Below are 26,285 nucleotides of genomic sequence, written 5' to 3'. Positions count from 1 at the left end.
ATTAAAGGTACACCACATTTAAAGGGATGACTTTAGATAACTGTACTGAAAACCCTCTTGAATGAAAACCTCATGAGGAAATCTGTCGGCCAGCAAGTGAGAGGGATTTCAGCAGTTGAATTACATTTATTCAGCGCGCGCAAGGGAACCACACCTGCAAAGCCCGTTACGCACCTGCATAAGGTCAGTCTGAATACCAACTACTGAGAAGTGAGTCTGAAACTGGCCCTATGTCAGCATGTAGTACAAATCTAAGTTCCACAGTAACCTTGTCATATGTTGTACTATAGTGATGTTACATTTGATACCGGAGCTCCGAAGCATGCGTCGAAATCACAGAGCAGTCTACTTGAAAGCAGTGTGCCGATGCCTGTATCACTTTATCAGAGGCACGAGATCAATGATGTCCTAAGCTTTGTTTCGTTGCACAACCACCTGACTGGTTTACTATTGCTTTTGGTTGAAGACAAAAGGCTACACTACGTGCGATACGGCGTTTGGGACGTCATCTATAATAATTTATAATAATTTTGCTGCTCTAAATTATTTTGACCAGCAGGTGCCACTAGTGTACGCTGTATTGAGTAAAACCTTGAGTAATGAACCTACAGTATTTCAACACAATTGGCTGGAAAGCCTCAATGCTTCGGGAAGCTTTGTTTCCCCATCACTATTGTACTACAGTAGAATAGTGCTACATTCAGAAGCCTATTTCTGCCATAAACAGTCCAACTGGACTACAACTCCCACATGGCCACGGGGTGTGCCAGGGGTCCCCTTCACCTGTCGGACATCTCCTTCCACTTGGTGAGCATCTTCCTGGCCCTCATCTCAATAGGCAGGTCCAGCCGCTGGCAGATATAACCCACCACCCCCTGGTCCTCCAGTAGTAGGGGTACTCTGTAGATGGACGACACATCTGCCACGCAGATCACCTGGGGACAGGGAGAGAAAAGCATAAGAATCGGATTACGTTTTTCAAAAGTATATGAAATGTTGCTGGTTGACGTTACATTAACCTTTTTCTGGGTTGTGTTCATTTAGGCACGCGACGGAAAACGGAAATTCGTCACGGACAGAGAAGGCCTTACCTGCGTGGGCTCTACGTGGCAGAACATGGATATCTTCTCTTTGACAGCGTTCTCCAGAGGTGTCGCACAGCGGCACATGATCTGAAAATACATTAGGAGAAACACCTTGCCATAGTTAGCCAATTCCAAGAGTCCCACGGCAAAAGGATGAGGGAGTATCTAACTCACCAGATCTGGGGAGAGTCCTAGTCCACGGAGCTCTCGGACACTGTTCTGAGTGGGTTTAGTCTTCTGTTCTCCTGTGGCACTGGGCTAAAGGCAGAAAAATTTTACATTTCAGTTCTCAGTTAAGCATCATTGTAAAACCTTTTACTTGAAACACAACTGATGTACTTTTGAGACTAAGTTAAAGTGTTCATGACGTTTTACAATGCTTATGTAAGAGACTGTGTTCTGATTTAATTGTGTGTGTATGTATTAATGCAGTAAAGGGCTGACAATGTTTTGGACACTTTTGGTACAGATGTGCTTTGTCACAACGCTGAAATCGGCTTTCAAACAAGCCCTACTCTGCGCGTGTGTGTGTGTTAAAGCTCTTACCTGTGGGACTAAGCTGACGTGAATGTTGCAGAAGTTATCCCTCTTCACCTTGAACTGGAACTGTCTGAAGGCCTCGATAAATGGCATGCTCTCAATGTCTCCCACAGTGCCTCCCAACTACCAACACAGAGGACAGCCTGAGACCTCAACATTCACTAGGCAAAAACGCAAGAAACCATCTGAAATGGGAAGGTACAATCTGAACTGCTCGTTTTCCATTGCAGAACATTTTGAAATGTGTTGCTACAGTGTGTCCTAATGAATATGACCCAGCTTAACAATCCCTGGCTGAAACCAGACACCAATAACAACTGCATGGGGACAATCACAATGGCCTATAACGAATGACCCATAATAAGACACACTTGACTACACTGTGGCTCGTACCTCTATAACACAGACTTGTGGCTCCACCCCATCGTCATCCACTGAGATCTTGGCCTGCTTCACCACCCACTCCTGAATGGCATCTGTGATGTGTGGCACCACTGAGATATGAGAGAAAAAACATCAGCAAAATAGAATCAGCATCCGCAGAAACTCGAGATCGGCATAGAAAAAAGGACAACGGAGAGACCCTTACAAATCAACACAACAACTAGGAGTGATGTCATAGGTTTCCAGGTGTTGCCCTAATCCCCAATGCCCCTTGCCTAGCGGAGAACCCTTGTGCTCTCGCTCACCCTGTACAGTTTTGCCCAGGTAGTCTCCCCTCCTCTCCTTGTTGATGACTGACTGGTAGATTTTGCCGGTGGTCAGGTTGTTGTCCCTGGTTAACCTGATGTCCAGGAAGCGCTCGTAGTTTCCTAAATCCAGGTCCACCTCACCTCCATCGTCCAACACAAACACTTCACCTGGATGGGTGATACAGCTCAAGTCAATTAGATAGGCATGCATTGGCCTAGCCCTCACAGATTAAATGCTTTAGTCTGAGAGAACTCACCACCCAAATGCACTCACCATGTTCATAAGGTGAGAAGGTGCCAGCATCAATGTTGATGTAGGGGTCGATTTTGATGGCAGTCACATGCAGACCACAGGACTTCAGGATTAAGCCCACACTACTGGCAATGATGCCCTTGCCAATTCCGGATATGACACCTCCAGTGACCAAGATGTACTTCATAGTGGCATGTGAAACCTAGACACAAATAGAAGATGACAATCAATGTTAGACAACAGAAAACATGTTCGCAATATCCCTATAGGTTAGTGCTGAGCGATTAACCGAAATGTCTGTTATTGTACAGTTTTTAAAACAACTGAGACGTCGGTTCAATTGTTTCTTTCTGTGACCTCAAGATCGGGACAGGGATCAGAAAACCAGTCAGTATCTGGTGTGACCACCATTTGCCTCACGCAACATCTCCTTCGCATAGAGTTGATAAGGATGTTGATTGTGGCCTGTGGAATGTTGTCCCACTCCTCTTCAATGGCTGTGCAAAGTTGCTAGATATTGGCGGGAATTGGACCACTTCGATCCAGAGCATCCCACACATGCTCAAATGGGTGACATGTCAGGTGAGTATGCAGGCCATGGAAGAACTGGGACATTTTCAGCTTCCATGAATCATCTACAGATCCTTTTGCGACATGGGGCTGTGCATTTTCATGCTGAATCATATGATGGCGGCGGATGATTGGCATGACAATGTGCCTCAGGATCTCGTCTGCGCATTCAATTTGCCATCGATAAAATGCAATTGTGTTTGTTGTCCGTAGCTTATGCCTGCCCATACCATTGCCCCATAGTGGCGGTTGGGTTCTCGGTTCACAACATTAAAACCACTCGCCATCTGCCCGGTACAGTTGAAACCAGTATTCATCTGTGAAGAGCACACTTCTCCAGAGCGCCATTGGCTATTGAAGGTGAGCATTTGCCCACTGAAGTCGGTTACGACCCTGGTGAGGACGACAAGCACGCAGATGATCTTCCCTGAAACGGTTTGTGCAGAAATTCTTCAGTTGTGCAAACCCCGAGTTTCATCAACGGTCCGGATGGCTGGTCTCAGACGATCCCGCTGTTGAAGAAGCCGGAGGTGGAGATCCTGGGCTGGCATGGTTACACGTGGTCTGCGGTTCTTGCAGACATTCCTGCAGTCAGCATGACAATTGCACACTCCCTCAAAACTTGAGACATCTGTGGCATTGTGTTGTGTGACAAAACTGCACATTTTAGCACAGCCTTTTATTGTCCCCAGCACAAGGTGCACCTGGGTAATAATCATGCTGTTTAATCAGCTTCTTGATATGCCACACCTGTCAGGTGGATAGATTATCTTGGCAAAAAAGAAATGCACACTAACAGGGATGTAAACAACTTTGTGCACCAAATTGTGCGTATAGGACATTTCTGGGATCTTTTATTTCAGCTCATGAAACCAACACTTGTTGCGTTTATATATTTGTTCAGTGTAGTTTAGCACAGAAAACATGCTCATTAACTACAATGACCAAAATCCATTGCGCGTCTACTTTTCCGGTCTGTGTGGTGGACAGACAGGAGAACGCATGATCGAGAGGGATAGAGAGCAGTTGCTTGAAGAGGTACCTAAGTGATTGATAGTTGGTACTTACTCAGCATTCATAAAAGTATGCCTTATTTACATTGAAGAACTACTAAAATTGTGTTTTTGTCAGACAGCATAGGCAGCAGCAGCTCTATAGAAATGAGATTATGACTTGGAATGAAATAATAAAGTCATCAAATAAACCAAAATGTAATAAACGCTATTGAAATATATATATTTTTTTAAATAATGTGAATAAATTACGGTTAATAAGTGAGAAGTTTACCATCATGAGCCGTTTATTATTTGTTTTATTCTGTGTTAAAGCATTCAACCCGCAAAATGGATAGTGCATTTAACGTTTAAAAAAATCTTACGAAACCAAATACCGGGATTCTTTTTTAATAATAGAACAGAAACCGAACAGACCTCAAAAATAATTTATCGCTCAGCACTACTACAGGTAAAGGTTTGACTATCCTACCTCCTACTATACTAGTCTAAGCAGTTTTAGCCAACATCTGTTTGGTGAGTAGGTCCAGGCTTAATGATTCAGTTGAAAATACGCTTTCTTTATCAAAATAATGCTTTTGCATATTTTCAGTGTGGAAGCCGTCTATGTTTAGGGGGGTTATAGCCTAGGCTAATCAATTCTAAATGGCACTAGCAGTTCGCAAAGTATCCTAAACTGAAAATAGACGGCATCCAATGGAAACATCTCGGAACAACAACGGCTCAGCCGCAAAGTGGTGGGCCACACAACCTCACAGAACGGGACCGCCAAGTGCTGAAGCGCATAAAAAACGTCTGTTCTCGGTTGCAACACTCACTACCGAGTTCCAAACTGCCTCTGGAAGCAACGTCAGCACAATAACTGTTCATTTGTAGCTTCATGAAATGCGTTTCCATGGCCGAGTAGCCGCACACAAGCCTAAGATAACTATGTGCAATGCCAAGGAAAACACCAGTCTCAACGTCAACAGTGAAGAGGCGACTCCGGGATGCTGGCCTTCTAGGCAGAGTTCCTCGGTCCAGTGTCTGTGTTTTTTTGCCCATCTTAATCTTTTCTTCTTATTGGCCAGTCTGAGGTATGGCTTTTTTTCCTTTGCAACTCTGCCTAGAAGGCTAGCATCCCGGAGTCGCCTCTTCACTGTTAACGTTGAGACTGGTGTTTTGCGGGTACTATTTAATGAAGCTGCCAGTTGAGGACTTGTGAGGCGTCTGTTTCTCAAACTAGACACTCTAATGTAATTGTCCTCTTGCTCAGTTGTGCACTAGGGCATCCCACTCTTCTTTCTATTCTGGTTAGAGCCCATTTGCGCTGTTCTGTGAAGGGAGTAGTACACAGTGTTGTACGAGATCTTTAGTTTCTTGGCAATTTCTCGCATGGAATAGCCTTCATTTCTCAGAACAAGAATAGACTGACGAGTTTCAGAAGAAAGTTATTTGTTTCTGGCCATTTTGAGCCTGTAATCGAACCCACAAATGCTGATGCTCCAGATACTCAACTAGTCTAAAGAAGGCCAGTTTTATTGCTTCTTTAATCAGGACAACAGTTTTCAGCTGTACTAACATAATTGCTAAATGTTTTTTTAATGATCAATTAGCCTTTTAAAATTATAAACTTGGATTAGCTTACACAATGTGCCATTGGAACACAGGAGTGGTGGTTGCTGATGGGCCTTTGGAATATCTACATAGGTGTACATTAAAAATCAGCCGTTTCCAGCTACAATAGTCATTTACAACATTAACAATGTCTTCACCTTATTTCTGATCAATTATTTTAAATAGACAAAAAAAACGTGCTTTTCTTTCAAAAACATTTATAAGTGATCCCAAACTTTTGAACGGTAGTGTATAGTGCACTTGATTTACTCATCGGGCTCACTGGGAAGGCAGAGTTTAACCTTCAGACACATGAAATTAGTCAAAATGGGAACACCTCACCTATCTGGTGCGGAAGGCAGCTGAATCGTGCACCTACCGCCAACAGCGCTAGATGAATAAATACAAATTGGAACGCAAGACTTCAGCGTTGTTTTTTTTTTTTACAGATATGTTTGGCGATCGACTACGAATGTCTTGGAGATCAACCGGTTGGTGGCCACCGGTGTAGAGGGAACGGTCAAAATTAGAGGTCAACCGATTAAGATTTTTCAACGCCGATACCGATACCGATTATTGGAGGACCAAAAAAGCCGATACAGATTAATCGGACGATTTTTTAAAATGTATTTGTGATAATGACAATTACAACAATACTGAATGAACACTTATTTTAACTTAATATAATACATCAATAAAATCAATTTAGGCTCAAATAAATAATGAAACATGTTCAATTTGGTTTAAATAATGCAAAAACAAAGTGTTGGAGAAGAAAGTAAAAGTGCAATATGTGGCATGTAAGAAAGCTAACGTTTAAGTTCCTTGCTCAGAACATGAGAACATATGAAAGCTGGTGGTTCCTTTTAACATGAGTCTTCAATATTCCCAGGTAAGAAGTTTAAGGTTGTAGTTATTATAGGAATTATAGGACTATTTCTCTCTATACCATTTGTATTTCATTAACCTTTGACTATTGGATGTTCTTATAGGCACTTTAGTATTGCCAGTGTAACAGTATAGCTTCCATCCCTCTCCTCGCTCCTACCTGGGCTCGAACCAGGAACACAACGACAACAGCCACCCTCGAAGCAGCGTTACCCATGCAGAGCAAGGGGAATAACTACTCCAAGTCTCAGAGCGAGTGACGTTTGAAACGCTATTAGCGCGCACCCCGCTAACTAGCTAGCCATTTCACATCGGTTACACCAGCCTAAATCTCGGGAGTTGATAGGCTTGAAGCATTGCGAAGAGCTTCTGGCAAAACGCAGGAAAGTGCTGTTTGAATGAATGCTTACGAGCCTGCTGGTGCCTACCACCACTCAGTCAGACTGCTCTATCAAATCATAGACTTAGTTATAACATAATAACACACAGAAATACGAGCCGTAGGTCATTAATATGGTCGAATACGGAAACTATCATCTCGAAAACAAAACGTTTATTCTTTCAGTGAAATACGGAACCGTTCCGTATTTTATCTAACGGGTGGCATCCATAAGTCTAAATATTCCTGTTACATTGCACAACCTTCAATGTTATGTCATAATTACGTAAAATTCTGGCAAATTAGGCGGCCCAAACTGTTGCATATACACTGATTCTGCGTGCAATGAACGCAAGAGAAGTGACACAATTTCACCTCGTTAATATTGCCTGCTAACCTGAATTTCTTTTAGCTAAATATGCAGGTTTAAAAATATATACTTCTGTGTATTGATTTTAAGAAAGGCATTGATGATTATGGTTAGGTACACATTGGAGCAACGATACGCACCGCGTCGATTATATGCAATGCAGGACACGCTAGATAAACTAGTAATATCATCAACCATGTGTAGTTAACTAGTGATTATGATTGATTGATTATTTTTTATAAGATAAGTTTAATGCTAGCGAGCAACTTACCTTGGCTTCTACTGCATTCGCGTAACAGGCAGGCTCCTCGTGGAGTGCAATGTAATCAGGTGGTTTGAGCTTTGGACTAGTGAACTGTAAGCTTGCAAGTTTGAATCCCCCGAGCTGACAAGGTAAACATCTGTCGTTCTGCCCCTGAAAGAGGCAGTTAACCCACTGTTCCTAGGCCGTCATTGAAAATAAGAATGTGTTCTTAACTGACTTGCCTAGTTAAATAAAGATTAAATAAAGGTGTCCAAAAATACCGATTTCCGATTGTTATGAAAACTTGAAATCGGCCCTAATTAATCGGCCATTCCGGTGAATCGGTCGACCTCTAATACAAATGGAATAGAGAGAAATAGTCGACGCGTCATAATTCCTATAATAATTACAACCTAAAACTTCTTAACTGGGAATATTGAACCACCAGCATATGTTCTCATGTTCTGAGCAAGGAACTTAAATGTTAGCTTTTTTACATGGCACATATTGCACTTTTACTTTCTTCTCCAACACTGTGTTTTTGCATTATTTAAACCAAATTGAACATGTTTCATTATTTATTTGAGACTAAATAGATTTTATTTTATTTATTATGTTAAAATAAGTGTTCATTGTTCATTCAGTATTGTTGTAATTGTCATTATTACAAATATTAATCGGTATGGCTTTTTTTGGTCCTCCAAAAATATTGCAGTTGAAAAATCATAATCGGTCGACCTCTCGTAATGAATGATATAAATGGCAAAGTACTTGTTGTCATAATACACTACAAGTTAGATGGATCGAGGCAATTCGTTTTCCCTGACATCTTAGTCTTCATTGAAATAATGTAACGTTAACCTAATGCCGCATTCAAACTAAACTGGGAACTCGGAAATATCCGACTTCTGTCCGTTCAAGACAACTGGAAACTCGGAGGGGAAAAAAATCTGTTTCGAAGGTGAAAAATCGTGTAACACTCATCCAAATCGGAATTCTAAGTCGGAAACTCGGGAATCTTTCTAGAGCTCATACCTTCCGACCTGAACAGCACTGTAATGATTTGACCTCATTACCTCTCGAATCTTCCCGAATTCCCAGTTGTCTTGAAAGCACCATAAACATTCAATCATGTCATGGTAGCTGTAATACACCCACCGTAGTGTTTGGATCTCTTCTATTACATGAAAGCCGTTCATGTTTGTATGTTCACTTCTAACTACTATAGTGTTCTATGTGGCTGTAGTTTATTTTGTCTGGTGCTCGAGACGGGTTGTTCACCCAGTTTCAACCTGTCACAATTGCGGAAATCCAATGGCGGGAAATAAAAATGGCACTACAGTTGAATATGAATTGCGAATTCCTCATAGCAATCACATCGTTTCTGTTAAGATCGTTTTGTTTATACACTAAAATATAATCACATGATATGACAAGTATAGCCAGCCAGGTTCGCTGCTTCTTACATGATCTCGCTAGCTAGCGATGTAAAATGACTTTATCACCACTGGCAGAGCCCATTACCGTTGCATCATTGCAACAGTAGACTTCACTTGATCAAGCTACGATAATAATCCGTAGCTGTCTTGCTAACTATCTGGTGGAGTTAGCACAGCAAGCTCGTAGCTAGCTTCTACTCGACTTGAACTCACCGAATTATACAAATACAGATTAAATATTTCGCACAAACCCCATGAGGATCACACATGAAATGGTATAAAGTAAATTCTTCATGTATTCTGTGTCATGAACGATATTGTTACTACTTGCCTGCGCACGTTCTTCTGTGTTGGTACACGTGTGGCGTAAACTGACACAAAAGAGGACGTCGTAGCCGCATAAACAAGGCAGAATTGAATGCTATGATTTACATATTACAAAGTGAAAGGATTGACTTTGCATGCAGCCCAGCCAAATGATGTACAATTTGCTGCGCACTGCACAGTAAACACTCATGAGCAGGACTTGAGCAACGTCACTACCTCTTCATCGTCACTGTTGTGTTTGCGGTAGAAATGGGTACTTGCTTGGAGAACGCACGACAAGAGGGAGAGAAGGCTGGGTTCAAGGGCCCACACGCGTTTATCGAAGGAATAATGATTAATGATAGGAATAATGATTGTCAACTCTGTTGACATTAACCAAATTGAAACTGTGAGTACTACCATGAGTACAGTTAATGTACTGCCACGAATAAATGTACTGCTCGAACTACAGCTGATGAACACTTGCCCCCAAAAAAGAGGAAGTAAATAGATTTGTTATTCTGTTAACCACTACCGCTACCTCAGCCGAGCGTAGTTTTCCGTCGGAATAATCCTCTCAAGGTTCACTGTTTGTTTTATTGTTCATATTACTACTTGTGTTATCTAATTTGTGTTCTTTCTTTTTTTTTATGCAGGAGTTCGTTTTCAGTTCACTCAATATCGTTAGTCTGAATGCTAGGGGTTTGAGAAATCCTACAAAAAGGAAAGCTTTATTTTTATACTGTAAACGCAGTAACGCAGGTTTTGTCCTTCTTCAGGAAACTCATTCGGGCGAAAGTGATTAGGAATTTTGGAAAGCACAATGGGGAGATATGGCCTATTTCAGCCATGGATCAAATCATTCTGCTGGTGTTTTGATACTTATTCACAAGTTTAAAGGTGACGTTCTAGAATCCACATCTTCACAAGACGGGAGATGGGTCTTAGTAACTGTTAAACTTGGCAATGCTATTTTCATCATCTGTAATGTATATGGACATAACTCACATGCTCCTAATAAGACCCCTTTTACCCAATTTACCAGGAAAGTACATTATTTAAGCAACAAATACTCAGAGGCTTTTCTAATTATTTCAGGGGATTTTAATGAAACACCTGATGCATCTGCTGATAGTTTTCCTCCTAGAACTAGTCAAAGCCCTCAAAATAGTAACATTATCATTACATTATGCAAGGATCTTGGTGTTGAGGATGCCTGGCGTTATTTCAATCCAGATGCAAAGGGTTATACCTGGACCAACAAAACTATGTCACGTAAATCTAGAATAGATTTATTCCTAATTTCCCTTTTTTTGTTACAATTTGTTATAGATGTAGATCATCAGTTGGCTCCTTTTTCTGATCATCACTTGATTTCCCTGAATTTACAAGCTACTAAAAAATCAAAAGGTACTCGAGGATATTGGAAATTAAACAACACACTTCTTAAAGATACTACTCTCATTGAAAACATCAAATCATTAGCTAAAGATATTTTTGCAAGAAAAGACTTGGGTCATGGAAGTAGATGGGAATTTTTCAAATATAAAGTCAGAGTGGTAGCCATTAAACTCGCCAAAGAGCTGATGCAATTAAAGAACCTTAGAGAAAAGGAGATGATGAGCAAGCTTGACAGTTTTCTAAAGAAAGATAATCTATCTGAAGAAGAGGCGTCTGTGTTCAAGTCTTTACTACTAGAATTAGAACAGCTTTATACGGATCTGGCAAAGGGTGCCTTTGTAAGGTCAAGAGCTAAATAGATTGAAGAGGGGGAAAGAAACACTAGTTACTTTTTTGCACTTGAAAAGAGAAACTACAAAAGAAAATCTATAACTGCACTCAAAATGAACGATGTTTTATGCAAAGATCCCATTACAATATCATCATTTGTCAATTCCTTTTATGAAAACCTTTACAGCTCTCAATTTCAGGAAGATGGTTGTGAAAGCTACATTTGCCACATTCAGAATTATGTCCCTGTAATTGAGGATGATTTCCACTCAGTTTGGGAGTTACTAGAATACCCGATTTTTTTTTTATTGCATAAAAAAATGGGGAAATGGTCTCCACTATGAAAAGGGCCTTATTTCATTGATTCCGAAGCCCGATAAAGACCCTTCTCTTATTGACAATTGGAGACCAATTACTTCATTAAATATTGATTACAAATTGATTGCTCTGGTTTATGCCAAAATATTAAAGAAAGGAATAGATACCATTATAAATTAGACTCAAATAGGATTTATGAAGGGCCGTCACATAAGCTCTAACATTCGTTTAGTCTTGGAACTTATAAATTATTCAGATGCAATTGACTCAGATGCGGTTGTCTTATTTTTGGACTTCTGTAAAGCCTTTGACACAATTGAACATGAATTTCCCTTTAGGTCTCTTAAACCTTTTGGATTTAGTGAACATTTTATTAAAGTAATTCGCATGTTTTACAAAGATATAAATAGTTCTGTGCTACTAAACCTTAATACTTCCAAAAGATTCAGTATCAACAGAAGTGTACGACAGAGATGCCCAATTTCGCCATTTATATTAATTTTGGTTGTGGAACTTCTATCTCTAGATATTCTGATTAATGAAAATTTGTATGGCTTAACCATTTTTAACAAAGAAATCAACATTTCCCAACTGGCTGATGATACTACTCTTTTCATAAGAGACAAAGACCAGGTCGCCCATGCCCTTAATGCTATAACTGCATTTTCTATTGCATCAGGTTTAATACTGAATGTTTCTAAATGTGAAAGCATTTGACTCTGATGATAAAGAAATAGAAAATATTCCTGTAAAGGACTGTGTTGAATATTTAGGAATACATCTGTCAAAAAACCACTTAGTCAGACATTTGAATTTCTCTCCTAAAATGAAGAGAACTAAAAATATATTTAATAATTGGCTACAAAGAGATCTTTCTATACTTGGGAGAGTACTTCTGTCCAAGGCAGAGGGACTGTCTCGTTTTGTGTAACCCTCATTATCGTTATGTGTAAATCCTGCTACTTGTAAAGAGATCAATAAGACCTTTCTTGACTTCATCTGGAAAAATAACTCTCACAAACTCAAATCAGTACTTTCTAACAAAAGAGCTGAAGGCGGTCTAGAAGTGTTGGATTTTGTTGACATAAATAACACTTTCAAGATAAACTGGTTGAAAATGTTTTGATCAATACTGATTCAATATGGTATTTCATTCCAAATAATGTGTTTAATAAATTGAGAGGTCTTCAATTTTTACTGAAATGTAATTATATTCCTGAAAGATTACCTGCTAAATTGGCTAGGTTTCACCAACAAGCTTTAATGGCCTGGTGTCACGCCCTGGCCTTAGTTATCTTTATTTTCTGTATTATTTTAGTTAGGTCAGGGTGTGACATGGGGGATGTTTGTGTGTATTTGTCTCGTCTTGGGTGGTTGTATTGTATAGGGGGTTTTGTAGAGTGTATGGGGTTGTGTTCAGTGTATATGTTTAGGAAAGTCTATGGTTGCCTGGTTTGGTTCTCAATCAGAGACAGCTGTTTATTGTTGTCTCTGATTGGGAGCCATATTTAAGGCAGCCATAGGCATTAGGCTATTGTGGGTAATTGTCTATGTCTAACGTTTGTAGCTTGTGTATGCACTTTCGTTTGTAGCTTCTTTGTTGTTTTTGTTAGTTTGTCTAAGTGTTTCGTGTTCGTTTTCATCTTCATTTATTAAAGAGGATGTATTCATATCACGCTGCGCCTTGGTCCACTCTTCCACGTCAAGACGATCGTGACACTTGGAAAATATGTTTCCTGCACAATTTTTCCCCACTTAAAGCTCTTTTGTGGAATAATTCAGACATAACTATAAGGAATAAGTCATTGTTCTACCCCAGCTGGCATGAGAGGAATATTGACTGTGTTCTTGATATTTACGACAACAAGGGTAATATTCTCACATATGAACAATTTATAACATTGAAAGAGTTTCCAATACCTTTCAGAAAGTTTATTTCTGTGATCAAAGCCGTTCCCAGTGGTCTAACTACACTAATGAAAACTCTGGTGGATTATGGTGGAAAATAAGTATTTGGTCACCTACAAACAAGCAAGATTTCTGGCTCTCACAGACCTGTAACTTCTTCTTTAAGAGGCTCCTCTGTCCTCCACTCGTTACCTGTATTAATGGCACCTGTTTGAACTTGTTATCAGTATAAAAGACCCCTGTCCACAACCTCAAACAGTCACACTCCAAACTCCACTATGGCCAAGACCAAAGAGCTGTCAAAGGACACCAGAAACAAAATTGTAGACCTGCACCAGGCTGGGAAGACTGAATCTGCAATAGGTAAGCAGCTTGGTTTGAAGAAATCAACTGTGGGAGCAATTATTAGGAAATGGAAGACATACAAGACCACTGATAATCTCCCTCGATCTGGGGCTCCACGCAAGATCTCACCCCGTGGGGTCAAAATGATCACAAGAACGGTGAGCAAAAATCCCAGAACCACACGGGGGGACCTAGTGAATGACCTGCAGAGAGCTGGGACCAAAGTAACAAAGCCTACCATCAGTAACACACTACGCCGCCAGGGACTCAAATCCTGCAGTGCCAGACGTGTCGCCCTGCTTAAGCCAGTACATGTCCAGGCCTGTCTGAAGTTTGCTAGAGAGCATTTGCATGATCCAGAAGAAGATTGGGAGAATGTCATATGGTCAGATGAAACCAAAATATAACTTTTTGGTAAAAACTCAACTCGTCGTGTTTGGAGGACAAAGAATACTGAGTTGCATCCAAAGAACACCATACCTACTGTGAAGCATGGGGGTGGAAACATCATGCTTTGGGGCTGTTTTTCTGCAAAGGGACCAGGACGACTGATCCGTGTAAAGGAAAGAATGAATGGGGCCATGTATCGTGAGATTTTGAGTGAAAACCTCCTTCCATCAGCAAGGGCATTGAAGATGAAACGTGGCTGGGTCTTTCAGCATGACAATGATCCCAAACACACCGCCCGGGCAACGAAGGAGTGGCTTCGTAAGAAGCATTTCAAGGTCCTGGAGTGGCCTATCCAGTCTCCAGATCTCAACCCCATAGAAAATCTTTGGAGGGAGTTGAAAGTCCGTGTTGCCCAGCAACAGCCCCAAAACATCACTGCTCTAGAGGAGATCTGCATGGAGGAATGGGCCAAAATACCAGCAACAGTGTGTGAAAACCTTGTGAAGACTTACAGAAAACGTTTGACCTCTGTCATTGCCAACAAAGGGTATATAACAAAGTATTGAGATAAACTTTTGTTATTGACCAAATACTTATTTTCCACCATAATTTGCAAATAAATTCATAAAAAATCCTACAATGTGATTTTCTGGATTTTTTTTCTTCTCATTTTGTCTGTCATAGTTGAAGTGTACCTATGATGAAAATTACAGGCCTCTCTCATCTTTTTAAGTGGGAGAACTTGCACAATTGGTGGCTGACTAAATACTTTTTTGCCCCACTGTAAGAAATTCTTCATTCACAAAACCAACTTACACCGAGAGGAAAGTTTTTCTGGAACATGCTTATTCCTGACATTGTCTGGAAAAAATGCATGGTTAAGGCCTTACAAATATTGTATAACAAACAAAGTTAAGGAAGTGCACTTCAAAATTTTACATAAGATATATCCATGTAATTCTATGATATCCACATTTGTGGCTATTGATAATATCTGTGTTTTCTGTGAAGAAGAAGGTGAGAATCTGTCTCACTTGTTCTTTGAATGTAAATTTGTGTCAGAATTTTGGGAAAACCTTGCAAAATACTTATTTACCATTATGAACACTGCCTATGTTTTTGACATGAAATATATAATATGTTACTATTGCAATGATAACAAGACCACTGAAATGATTGTGATTTTTTTTTTATTCTTGTTGCCAAATACTTCATACACAAACAAAAATTCCAAAATTCTATACCAAAATTACATTTTTTTTGTTGATTGAATTGAACTATTTTATTAAAACATTAACCCTAGTGAACAATAACAAGAATAACATTTTCCTAAATCATTACAATAAGACTTTTTGAGTGATTACAATTGCACTAGAATTGTTTATTTTTTTTAAATTTTTGTTTGTTCCAGTATTTTCTCATTAATACCTGCGTTCTGTTTTGTATGATGTAAGAATGTAAATTGTTGATCTGTATTTGAATTTAAAAAAATATATATATATATACACTGCTCAAAAAAATAAAGGGAACACTTAAACAACACAATGTAACTCCAAGTCAATCACACTTCTGTGAAATCAAACTGTCCACTTAGGAAGCAACACTGATTGACAATAAATTTCACATGCTGTTGTGCAAATGGAATAGACAAAAGGTGGAAATTATAGGCAATTAGCAAGACACCCCCAATAAAGGAGTGGTTCTGCAGGTGGTGACCACAGACCACTTCTCAGTTCCTATGCTTCCTGGCTGATGTTTTGGTCACTTTTGAATGCTGGCGGTGCTTTCACTCTAGTGGTAGCATGAGACGGAGTCTACAACCCACACAAGTGGCTCAGGTAGTGCAGCTCATCCAGGATGGCACATCAATGCGAGCTGTGGCAAGAAGGTTTGCTGTGTCTGTCAGCGTAGTGTCCAGAGCATGGAGGCGCTACCAGGAGACAGGCCAGTACATCAGGAGACGTGGAGGAGGCCGTAGGAGGGCAACAACCCAGGACCGCTACCTCCGCCTTTGTGCAAGGAGGAGCAGGTGGAGCACTGCCAGAGCCCTGCAAAATGACCTCCAGCAGGCCACAAATGTGCATGTGTCTGCTCAAATGGTCAGAAACAGACTCCATGAGGGTGGTATGAGGGCCCGACGTCCACAAGTGGGGGTTGTGCTTACAGCCCAACACCGTGCAGGACGTTTGGCATTTGCCAGAGAACACCAAGATTGGCAAATTCGCCACTTCACAGATGAAAGCAGGTTCACGCTGAGCACGTGACAGTCTGGAGACGCCGTGGAGAACGTTCTGCTGCCTGCAACATCCTCCAGCATGACCGATTTGGCGGTGGGTCAGTCATGGTGTGGGGTGGCATTTCTTTGGGGGCCGCACAGCCCTCCATGTGCTCGCCAGAGGTAGCCTGACTGCCATTAGGTACCGAGATGAGATCCTCAGACCCCTTGTGAGACCATATGCTGGTGCGGTTGGCCCTGGGTTCCTCCTAATGCAAGACAATGCTAGACCTCATGTGGCTGGAGTGTGTCAGCAGTTCCTGCAAGAAGAAGGCATTGATGCTATGGACTGGCCCGCCCGTTCCCCAGACCTGAATCCAATTGAGCACATCTGGGACATCATGTCTCGCTCCATCCACCAACGCCACGTTGCACCACAGACTGTCCAGGAGTTGGCGGATGCTTTAGTCCAGGTCTGAGAGGGGATCCCTCAGGAGACCATCGGCCACCTCATCAGGAGCATGCCCAGGCGTTGTAGGGAGGTCATACAGGCACGTGGAGGCCACACACACTACTGAGCCTCATTTTGACTTGTTTTAAGGACATTACATCAAAGTTGGATCAGCCTGTAGTGTGTTTTTCCACTTTAATTTTGAGTGTGACTCCAAATCCAGACCGCCATGGGTTGATAAATTTGATTTCCATTGATCATTTTTGTGTGATTTTGTTGTCAGCACATTCAACTATGTAAAGAAAAAAGTATTTAATAAGAATATTTCATTCATTCAGCTCTAGGATGTGTTATTTTAGTGTTCCCTTTATTTTTTTGAGCAGTGTATTTTACTGGGTGATTTTCACTTTTACTATTTTCTATTAAGGTATCTTTTACTTTTACTCAAGTATGACAATTGGGTACACTTTCCACCGCTGGTTGTTGATCCATCCTCAGTTTTCTCTTATCACAGCTGTACCTGTTTTAAAGTCACCATTGCCCTCATGGTCAAATCCCTGAGCGGTTTCCTTCCTCTCCAGCAACAGAGTTAGGAAATACGAAATACAAATATCTTTGTAGTGACTGGGTGTAGTGACGGGGCTCCCGAGTGGCGCAGTGGTCTAGCTGGGGTAGGCCGTCATTGTAAATAACAATTTGTTCTTAACTGACTTGCCTAGTTAAATAAAGGTTAAATAAAAATAGAAGTCTTGCTACACCATCCAAAGTGTAATTAATATCTTCACCATGTTCAAAGGGATATTCAATGTCTGCTTTTACATTTTGTACCATCTACCAATAGGTGCCCTTCTTTGCGAGGCATTGGAAAACCTTCCTGGTGTTTTGTGGTTAAATCTGTGTTTGAAATTCACTACTTGACTGAGGGACCTTACAGATAATTGTGTGTGTGGGGAACAGAGATGAGGTAGTCATTAAAAAAATCATGTTAAACAATATTATTGCACACAGAGTCCATGCAACTTATTATGTGACTTGTTAAGCACATTTGTAATCCTGAACTTATTTAGGCTTGCCATAACAAAGGTGTTGAGTACTTATTGACTCACAAATTCATAAAAAATGAAAAGCTAAGCATTTTCCAAAAAACATAATTCAACGTTGACATTGTGGGGTATTGTGTGTAGGCCAGTGACCAAAAAATCTAAATTCAATAAATTACAAATTCGGGATGTAACACAACAAAATGTGGGAAAAGTAAACGGGTGTGAATACTTTCTGAAGACACTGTAGGTAGCTAGCTATCTTTTGATCTAGCTAGCTAGATACCTCATTTGAACGTAGTTAGGTCGTAGCTCATACAAGTTTATTGTGTATTGTCTAGATAACGTTACATAACCAGCAGTATCATTTGATAATGCTAGCAAGGCAGGCTAGCTAGCTGGCTATGTTAACCGTAGCTACAAAAAAGTCCCAGAAATGTGCAAATTGCGCCAGAGAAGATTCATTTGAGAACCTGAAACAATGTTCATCATGTAAAGAGACACTGTACTGTTCCAAAGTATGTCAAAACCAACATTGGATTAAACATAAGGAAAAATGCACTCACCTGAAAATTAACTCTACCAGTGAAAGGTTTTCCTGCACAGAGGAAAATGCCCACTCCTTACCATCCCTAGCTCAAGGTCGCCACCCCCGTAAGGTCACCTCGCTAGTCGTCAGACAGTGCCTTATTGAGTGTCACCTGAATCGCCACCACCTCCAAGCTCTATGGGACACAGGCTCTCAGGTACGTTATTGATGATAAAAAAAGAGTAAGTTAAATGTAATAACTCGCTAACATGTCAAGAGGGTTTTAAGGTGTGTCTTAGTAACATATTGAGGAAGTTAGTTAAGTTTGCAGAGAGTAATATGAGCCCTGCTCGGTTGCAGCTAACTTCGTACTGCTAGGTACTGCTACGTAGCTGCCATTTTATGTCGATTGTGAATGAACATGTGCTTTAATAAGATATTTTGCGGCATTATTTGTGTAATTGTTTTTCAAACACTTTATTGCCTGTTGATAAATTGAGTTATGGTTTACTGAGTTAAAGCTTTGTGCTTGACAGTTATATTGAAAATAGTATTTGTTTCAGTGATGTACAGTGTATACTGTTATGACTTGAATAAGCCTTGTACCCTACAAAACTCTATTTCCTGTAGATCTGTTATTCTGTAAAATGTGTTACTTTTGTAAAATGATTGTACTAAAAGTTTCAATGAGGTAACATTACCGTATCACAGTCGTGATTCTTTCTCCCCTTTTTCAGGGGTGTAACAGCTACAGGCTAGCTAACGTCAGTTAACTAGCTAGCTAATGTTAGCCTACAAGTCGTATTTGCAAGTTATTTTGTAGCTCATACAGGTGTATTCCGTTTTGTTTAGGGCAAAACTTAATAATGGATGTAGCTAACTCATGTCTGACTAATACAGTGAACTATTGGTGCTTTCAAGGGAACTATGAGGGGGAAAAACCAGGTCAAATCATGACGTCAGTGATCTTCAAGTCGGAAAGTCAGAGCACTAGAAAGATGCCTGAGTTTGCAACTTGGAATTTCGAGTTGGAATACCGTTCAAAACTACGTTTCCCAATCGGAGCTAATTTTTGTCCACACACCCACTAATGAATTTCTGGCTACACCCCTGGGGTTAGGCATAAGGTTATCTGTGTGGTTAAGGTTAGGTTTAAAATCACATTTTAAGAAGATGCATTGTAGAAATAGGCGGCCTGTATGACTTTGTGGCTGTGGTAACTAGTGACAACCTAGAATTATCTTGACCGAGTTACTGCCCTGATGACACAGACGGCTTCATCAACAACGGTAATGTGTGTTATGTGAAAAGTTGTATACAAAATAAATATATCCAGTTTGATAAGCTAGTAATTTAATTACCCAGCCAAGCAGATACAAGTAGTAGAGTAATTTTGGTTGTGAAGTACATTATCAAAACACTTAGTCCTTTCTTTATAACAATGAAATGTGTTACTTGGCTGTCTATTGTATCACGCGGTCACAGGCCCTACCAGTCAACACCACCTCATAAGATGACGAAGTACATTGCCTGCTGCAGTTGTTCGAGAGATGTCCAGGTTCATGCAACATAGAAAAGACCAGCAAGGATACCCTCAGAATCACGCAGACATGCCCTTCCTGTGAGCATTCCTATAAATGTAACAGTGGGGACACTTGGATCAGGTTGGTGACATTTGACCTGGTCAAGGTCAAACAGTTGTGAGTTTTGTCCCAATTCACCTTCAGAACATAGCCTGGTTCCACCAGGCTGATCACTGCGTTTCCCATAATATTTCACTTCACATATCATGACATCTGAAGTGAAATAGAAAGGTGAATGCCATGATCAGGTTGATTTCACCATGCTAATTATAACAACCATTGATAATGTAATCAGTGCTCTGTTTGTGTGACTGACCAGTATCTTTGAGGGGCCAGGAGCTCATCTACGCTGCCATGCCCATCAATGGGGCGCTGGCAAAGAACTTACCTCCAGCCTCACTTCTTGCCTGCTTACTAACGGTCGTCAATGGAGAGGTAGGTAGGTTTAGTCTGACCTGTTCAAACTTTAACATAGTATATCACATATCCTAAATGGCATTGGTAATCGAACAGTGACTGTGTATTTGTTCACAGATGCATCTATTGACCCAGCACTACTAGACTTGCAAGATGATGTGATGAAGTCCAGACTGACATACGGGCTTCATACTGATGTCTCTAAATGGAGAGAGACCTGGTACTTGGCATGAACATTTTACTAGACATCTTTTACTTATTGTCTTTTTTTAATTATTGAATGAATGGTATCAGTCAATATGGGGAGGGAGAAGCCCAGTGTATTCTGCACCAGGATCAGGTAACTCCTGGTGTATACAGGACACCATATATGTCTTGGTGGCGGCAAGGACACACCCAAGAAACACCCATCAAACCACACCCCCAAGCGAAGTCACATTTGGCTTCTGTCATGGCCACCAGCATTTCTTGAGCAAGCCAAAAAACTAGTCCAAATCAGCGGGTGCAGTTCCCCTTTAAGTTCTCTCATTAGTCATTCAATTCTATGACCTAATATATTTCTAAAACAGCCTAAATTACATTTACTTTAGGGGCCCAAATGTAATTTGATTGTTAAAAATGTCGAAGGGGATTCTCGTGTTTTATTATTGTTCAAACTCGTTTTACATCTTGATACACACAGAGGCTGGGAGGCCTACTGTTGTGGGAGGCAGAAGGTGGCCACATTTTGTGGCAGTCAGTTCTATGACCACCAGACGGCATGTGAGCTCTATCATTGTTTTTGTTTACCTGCTTGATGATGTACACTGAGTATACCCCCCTACAAGGTGTCAAAAACGTTCCACAGGGATGCTGGCCCATGTTGGCTCCAATGCTTCCCACAGTTGTGTGAAGTTGGCTGGATGTCCTTTGGTTGGTGGACTATTCTTGATACACAGAGGTCAGGTGTTGAGTGTGGAAAAACCCAGCAGTGTTGCAATTCCTGACACAAACCGGTGCACCTGACACCTACTACAAAACCCAGTTCAGGCAAATAAATATCTTGTCTTCCCCATTCACCCTCTGAATGGCACACAAACCATGTCTCAATTGTCTCAAGGCTTAAAAATCATTCTTTAACCTGTCTAATCCCCTTCCCCTACACTGATTTGAAGTAGATTTAACAAGTGACATCAATAAGGGATCATAGCATTCACCTGGTCAGTCTATGTCATGGAAACAGCAGGTGTTCCTAATGTTTTGTACAGTCAGTGTATAATTTACCCTTTACAATTTACTTTCTGTAAGTAATTTATATTTAAAGAAAACCCTAAATGACAAAAGCAGGGAAAGACCTCAGCCTGACCTGAAAATACAGTATTGTCACAATCAATTGAACAGGAATGCAGACATGCATACATTTACATTTACATTTAAGTCATTTAGCAGACGCTCTTATCCAGAGCGACTTACAAATTGGTGCATTCACCTTATGATATCCAGTGGAACAACCACTTTACAATAGTGCATCTAACTCTTTTAAGGGGGGGGGTTAGAAGGATTACTTTATCCTATCCTAGGTATTCCTTAAAGAGGTGGGGTTTCAGGTGTCTCCGGAAGGTGGTGATTGACTCCGCTGACCTGGCGTCGTGAGGGAGTTTGTTCCACCATTGGGGTGCCAGAGCAGCGAACAGTTTTGACTGGGCTGAGCGGGAACTGTACTTCCTCAGAGGTAGGGAGGCGAGCAGGCCAGAGGTGGATGAACGCAGTGCCCTTGCATAGGCGTACATGTGACATACTTTACAGTCCTAAGGGAATTGAAAAGCGATATAAATTGTATTCTTTCTCAAAATACTACTATTACAACACTACAATGACATACAATCAGTTTCACCTACATACTCTCCCTCCCTGCTCCAGTTTAGCTCTCCATAAATGAGTGGGGATTTTAATTCATTTCTGCTCATGATCTTGATCTAATTAAAGCCTTCGTCCCTGCCATGTCATTTTAATAAACTGCTCCCTCCAATTACATATAACAACCTAGCACATTCAGATATTAACCTTCTGTGTGAAGTGTCTCTCCTTCCCTCGACTTATCTACTTGCGCATTTAAAATAATACATCGGGAAACTTCAAGATAATTCCACCTTTTTGTTTTGAATTCCACAATAGAGTTTAGCTATTGGATAATTTATTTCCCATTTTCTCTGACAGATTCTTGTAGATAATGAGAAGTTGGTGTGTCAATTGTCCTGGTATATGTTACAAATCTGGTAAATAAATGTTATTTTGAAGAAAAACTCTCAAATTGATGGCTCCGTCAAATACCACCAGTCGTCATTCTGGACATGTTAACTACTGATGTTGTGACCCTCTCTAACCCTGACTCTACGAAACTGAATGAATGAAGTGAGGTCAATAAGGCCCGGGGAGATATGTCAATTGTACATTCAAAATTGCCCCAAAATAACTCCAGGTTAAAACCCTTGACCAGAGGGGAGTTATTAGACTTCAAGGTTGACCTGATTTATCCACGCACAACACATCAGAACTCAATCCGTTGAGAGGAGCTAAGATGACAACATGGTGCCCCGTAACAAAAAAATCGGTGTCTTATCATCCACTTTGTGAAATATTGATTCTAACCACACAGACTTTCATTTCGTGCTGGTTTTTAAAAGTACCTCCACTTTGGTCCAGCAGCAGGGCTGGGGCCAGATGCCATGCATGTTCCACTCTCCCAGCAGACCTCCAGAAAGCTTAGCGAGGGTTCAGTGAGTGACTAAAGTGGCTGAAGCAGACCGTGGACTAACAAAGAAACATTACCCTAGGGTCCCCATCCACATTATTTATGAATGATACACTTTCTCCTTCTCCTGCTTTTGGAATGTGTGAGATTTGATTTCAGTGAACACACATGGTCATTTAGACACAATGCCGTACTTCACTATCAGCAACCTTAGGACCAAACTACTATTATAACAAATAAGACGCAAGTGTGAAGGTTCCGTGTTGTAGCGAACTTGAGATATGACTTCAGTAATTCTTAACAGTGGCTATAATGTGACAACTTGGTTAGGTACTACAGTAAATAAGTCTGAGAAGAAGTGATGCCTCTGAGAAGAAATGCAGCGCTGCCTCTTGGAAGAGCTACAAACATGGAGTTTGTCGTCACTATGTTTAACCCGATTAATACACTGTGTGTTGGTCTGAGTATCCTACCACAGCGTCCTTCCAGCCCAAGCCACAATTTACTAGGAAAACAATCTTCAGTTGGAGGGTGTTGTCTGTTGTGGGTCTGCGCTTTATACAAGTCCTCCCTGTGTCTAGAATTAATTACATTTTGTTATCTGGGAAAATAATGTGAGAAAAAGAAAGAGTGGGACTGGAAGGAAAGTAATGATTGATACATGGGGGAAATGAGAAGGTCACCAAAGAAGGGGGGGAGAGAGAGGGCGAAAATACCCTCTATGCTAGATTAACAACCGGTGTGCCACTGCTCTGTTATGTGTGAACACTGGACACAGAGGCCAACATATCCCAGACTCCACGGCTGTTTTCCTAGCTCAGCTAATAGCATGTGGCTTCCTCAGCATTGCTCCTCAGAGCCAAGACACAACCAGAGACTGGGATTCTGGCACCTCCCTGAAAACAGATGACAATGTTGTTGTTTTTCCTGCCGCAGACCCCCCTCCACGAGGGCTGTCTGGTTAGAGGAGGGAAATGAAAAGGACAAATTAATTTAAAACATATGCTCTTGTCCATTTGCAGTCCGCCCCTTCGAGGAACGACACGCCTACTCGACGGCAGACTTGAGAACAAGATCATGAGGCCTCATTATTCAACCCATGTGTGCAAACAAAACATTTGACTGTATTTTGTGTAGAATTATGAATATTTGGGATTATTATGGGTTATGTACAGTATGCTATGACACATCTGGACAACTTTTCAATCCTGTGTATAATACTCATACTCAGTATTATGTGTTATTCTACAACACTGAAAATATTATATGAACCCCAAAGCCATGTGACCCTATTACATCTCAGAGAACACATAATTATGTATTCAGATGGTGGGCTACTGAACAAGCATCTCACTGAACATGCATCACTAATTCGGTTATTCAATCATTTTGTTGTGTCCACTTCAAGCCTGTACAACTATACTAGCAGTGGTCTCTGACAAACCAAAGATGTGTGACTTGTTCAGCACTTTGAGTGCCAATTGGAGCTCTAATGGATCATAAACAAATAAAATAAATTGAGCTGATTAGTGTCTAAATGCATTTGAGTGTTCTGTCATTCACAGTTAATCGGCATTGCTTCCATTTCAATCTGACATGATTTGATTGTGTTGTGAAGACCATTGAGTTTCAAAGTAACCCTCTGTTTCTCCAAATACGAGCAACCCCAGCTAGCACATAACGTTCTGAGAACCATATGTTTCTTAGAGCTTGGTGAGAGCAGCCTTTGGTTATTTTGCCACAATGCTCTGGGAATGGTGCAAGATACCCAGATTCATAACGTTCTGAGAACCATATGTTTCTTTCATTTCAGTACATAATGTTTTCTGCAGGTTTCCTCGTGGTTCTATTTAAAGGATGCTCTCAGAACATGAAAGCTTTCCATAAAAAACAGTTACTAAAAACATTAGTAATATTCAAAGAGTGTTCTACACATGTTATTTAAAAACATATAATTTCTGTTCTCAGAACGTTAATTAAACCTCCCAGGAAAACTTTCAGGGAACCATAGTAAAACATTCTCAGAACATCCCTGTAACCTAAAAATGTACTGTACGTTCCCAGAACAGATAATTTTCACCTCTGTTCTTAGAACTTAAAACATTCAGTAGGTCTAAGGCACTGAATCTCAGTGCTAGAGGTGTCACTACAGACCCGGGTTCAATCACCGGCTGTATCACAACCGGACGTGATCGGGAGTCCCATAGGGCGGTGCACATTTGGCCCAGTGTCATCCGGGTTAGGATAGGGTTTGGCTGGGGAGCTTTACATGACTCATCGCACTCTAGCGACTCCTTGTGGCGGGCAGGGCACCTGCAGGCTGACCTCGGTCGTCAGGTGAACAGTGTTTCCTCCGACACATTGTTGCGGCTGGCTTCCGGGTTAAGCCGGCGGGTGTTAAGAAGCGCGGTTTGGCGGGTCATGTTTCGGAGGACGCATGACTCGACCTTCGTCTCCCGAGCCCGTTAGGGAATTGCCGAGATGAGACAAGATCGAAATTGGGGGGAAAAAGGGGGTAAAATACAAGGAAACTTATGGCTTCGGTCCCCAAGCTAGCACATTTGGTTCCTTGGAAGTAGCGTTGGTTCTGGAAACAAAGCCATAAGTTTGTTCACAGAATGGAAATTATAGGTTATTTGAAGGTAATTAAATAACGTTCTGAGAACATGTTTCAATAACTCTTAACACTGCTAGCTTAGTTTGGGTTAACTGACTTGAACTCCAAGCACAGATAGAACATATGGAAATTCAATTGCTTAGGTATTAATCATGCAAACACATACATTATTTTGTGGCACGGCGTGAGGCCAACACACTTAACAAGATAGAGATTGATAGAGTTTTGTTGAGGCTGAGAACGAAATGTATATGCTTTTAAATAACATTCTCAGAATGTTTTTTTAACGTTACTAAAGTTTTCTTGTTTTTTTATGGAAAGTTGTCTTAATGTTCCCGAGAACATTACTTTAAATAGAACCATAAAGCAACCTGCAGAAAACATTTTGCTGAAGTACTGAAATTCCCAAAGAAGAACATTGTTTCTTAATGTTCTATGGACGTTCTGAGAACATTACTTTAAATAGAACCATGAGGAAACCTGTATGAAACGTTATACTTAAAGTACTGAAATTCCTACCTAAGAAACATATGGTTCTCAGAACGTTATGTGATAGCTGGGTCATCAGTCAAATGGTTTATTTCATCACAGCTCCTCTGAACCTCATGAGCCTTTATCCACTCACAAAGGAGCTA

General features: G+C 40.8%; 1 protein-coding gene and 1 long non-coding RNA gene across 6 annotated transcripts in view; one reads left to right on the top strand and one right to left on the bottom strand.

The window, feature by feature from the left end:
* The window catches only part of LOC139564197 (CTP synthase 1-like), a 30,461-nt gene extending 11,752 nt beyond the window's left edge, over positions 1 to 18,709 (bottom strand). The window contains exons 1-8 of one of the 4 annotated variants that reach the window (XM_071383485.1): positions 18,340 to 18,709; positions 2,592 to 2,772; positions 2,315 to 2,485; positions 2,019 to 2,119; positions 1,632 to 1,748; positions 1,260 to 1,343; positions 1,092 to 1,172; positions 784 to 935 (exon numbers count right to left, since the gene is read on the bottom strand). In XM_071383485.1, the coding sequence (XP_071239586.1) occupies positions 784 to 935; positions 1,092 to 1,172; positions 1,260 to 1,343; positions 1,632 to 1,748; positions 2,019 to 2,119; positions 2,315 to 2,485; positions 2,592 to 2,757 (872 nt within the window). In that variant the 5' untranslated portion in view covers positions 2,758 to 2,772; positions 18,340 to 18,709. Of the gene's footprint in view, positions 1 to 783; positions 936 to 1,091; positions 1,173 to 1,259; positions 1,344 to 1,631; positions 1,749 to 2,018; positions 2,120 to 2,314; positions 2,486 to 2,591; positions 2,773 to 7,657; positions 7,766 to 9,320; positions 9,354 to 9,400; positions 9,537 to 18,339 lie in introns of those variants that run through there. The other 3 variants (XM_071383483.1, XM_071383482.1, XM_071383484.1) reach the window with 3 other exon arrangements.
* On the top strand, positions 18,390 to 24,571 carry LOC139564200 (uncharacterized). Of its 2 annotated transcripts, none has more exons than XR_011672708.1 (5): positions 18,390 to 18,519; positions 19,788 to 19,966; positions 20,205 to 20,320; positions 20,420 to 20,522; positions 24,056 to 24,571. It is a non-coding gene; the product is annotated as an uncharacterized lncRNA (long non-coding RNA). The 2 variants fall into 2 exon arrangements; XR_011672709.1 differs by having other exon boundaries at positions 20,205 to 20,324.
* The last annotated feature ends 1,714 nt before the right edge of the window (positions 24,572 to 26,285 follow it).

The sequence above is a fragment of the Salvelinus alpinus genome, chromosome 35, assembly GCF_045679555.1.
Source record: "Salvelinus alpinus chromosome 35, SLU_Salpinus.1, whole genome shotgun sequence".
Taxonomy (NCBI): domain Eukaryota; kingdom Metazoa; phylum Chordata; class Actinopteri; order Salmoniformes; family Salmonidae; genus Salvelinus; species Salvelinus alpinus.
The sequence above is the reverse complement of the archived record's forward strand: the minus strand, read 5'-3'. Positions and strand labels throughout refer to the sequence as shown.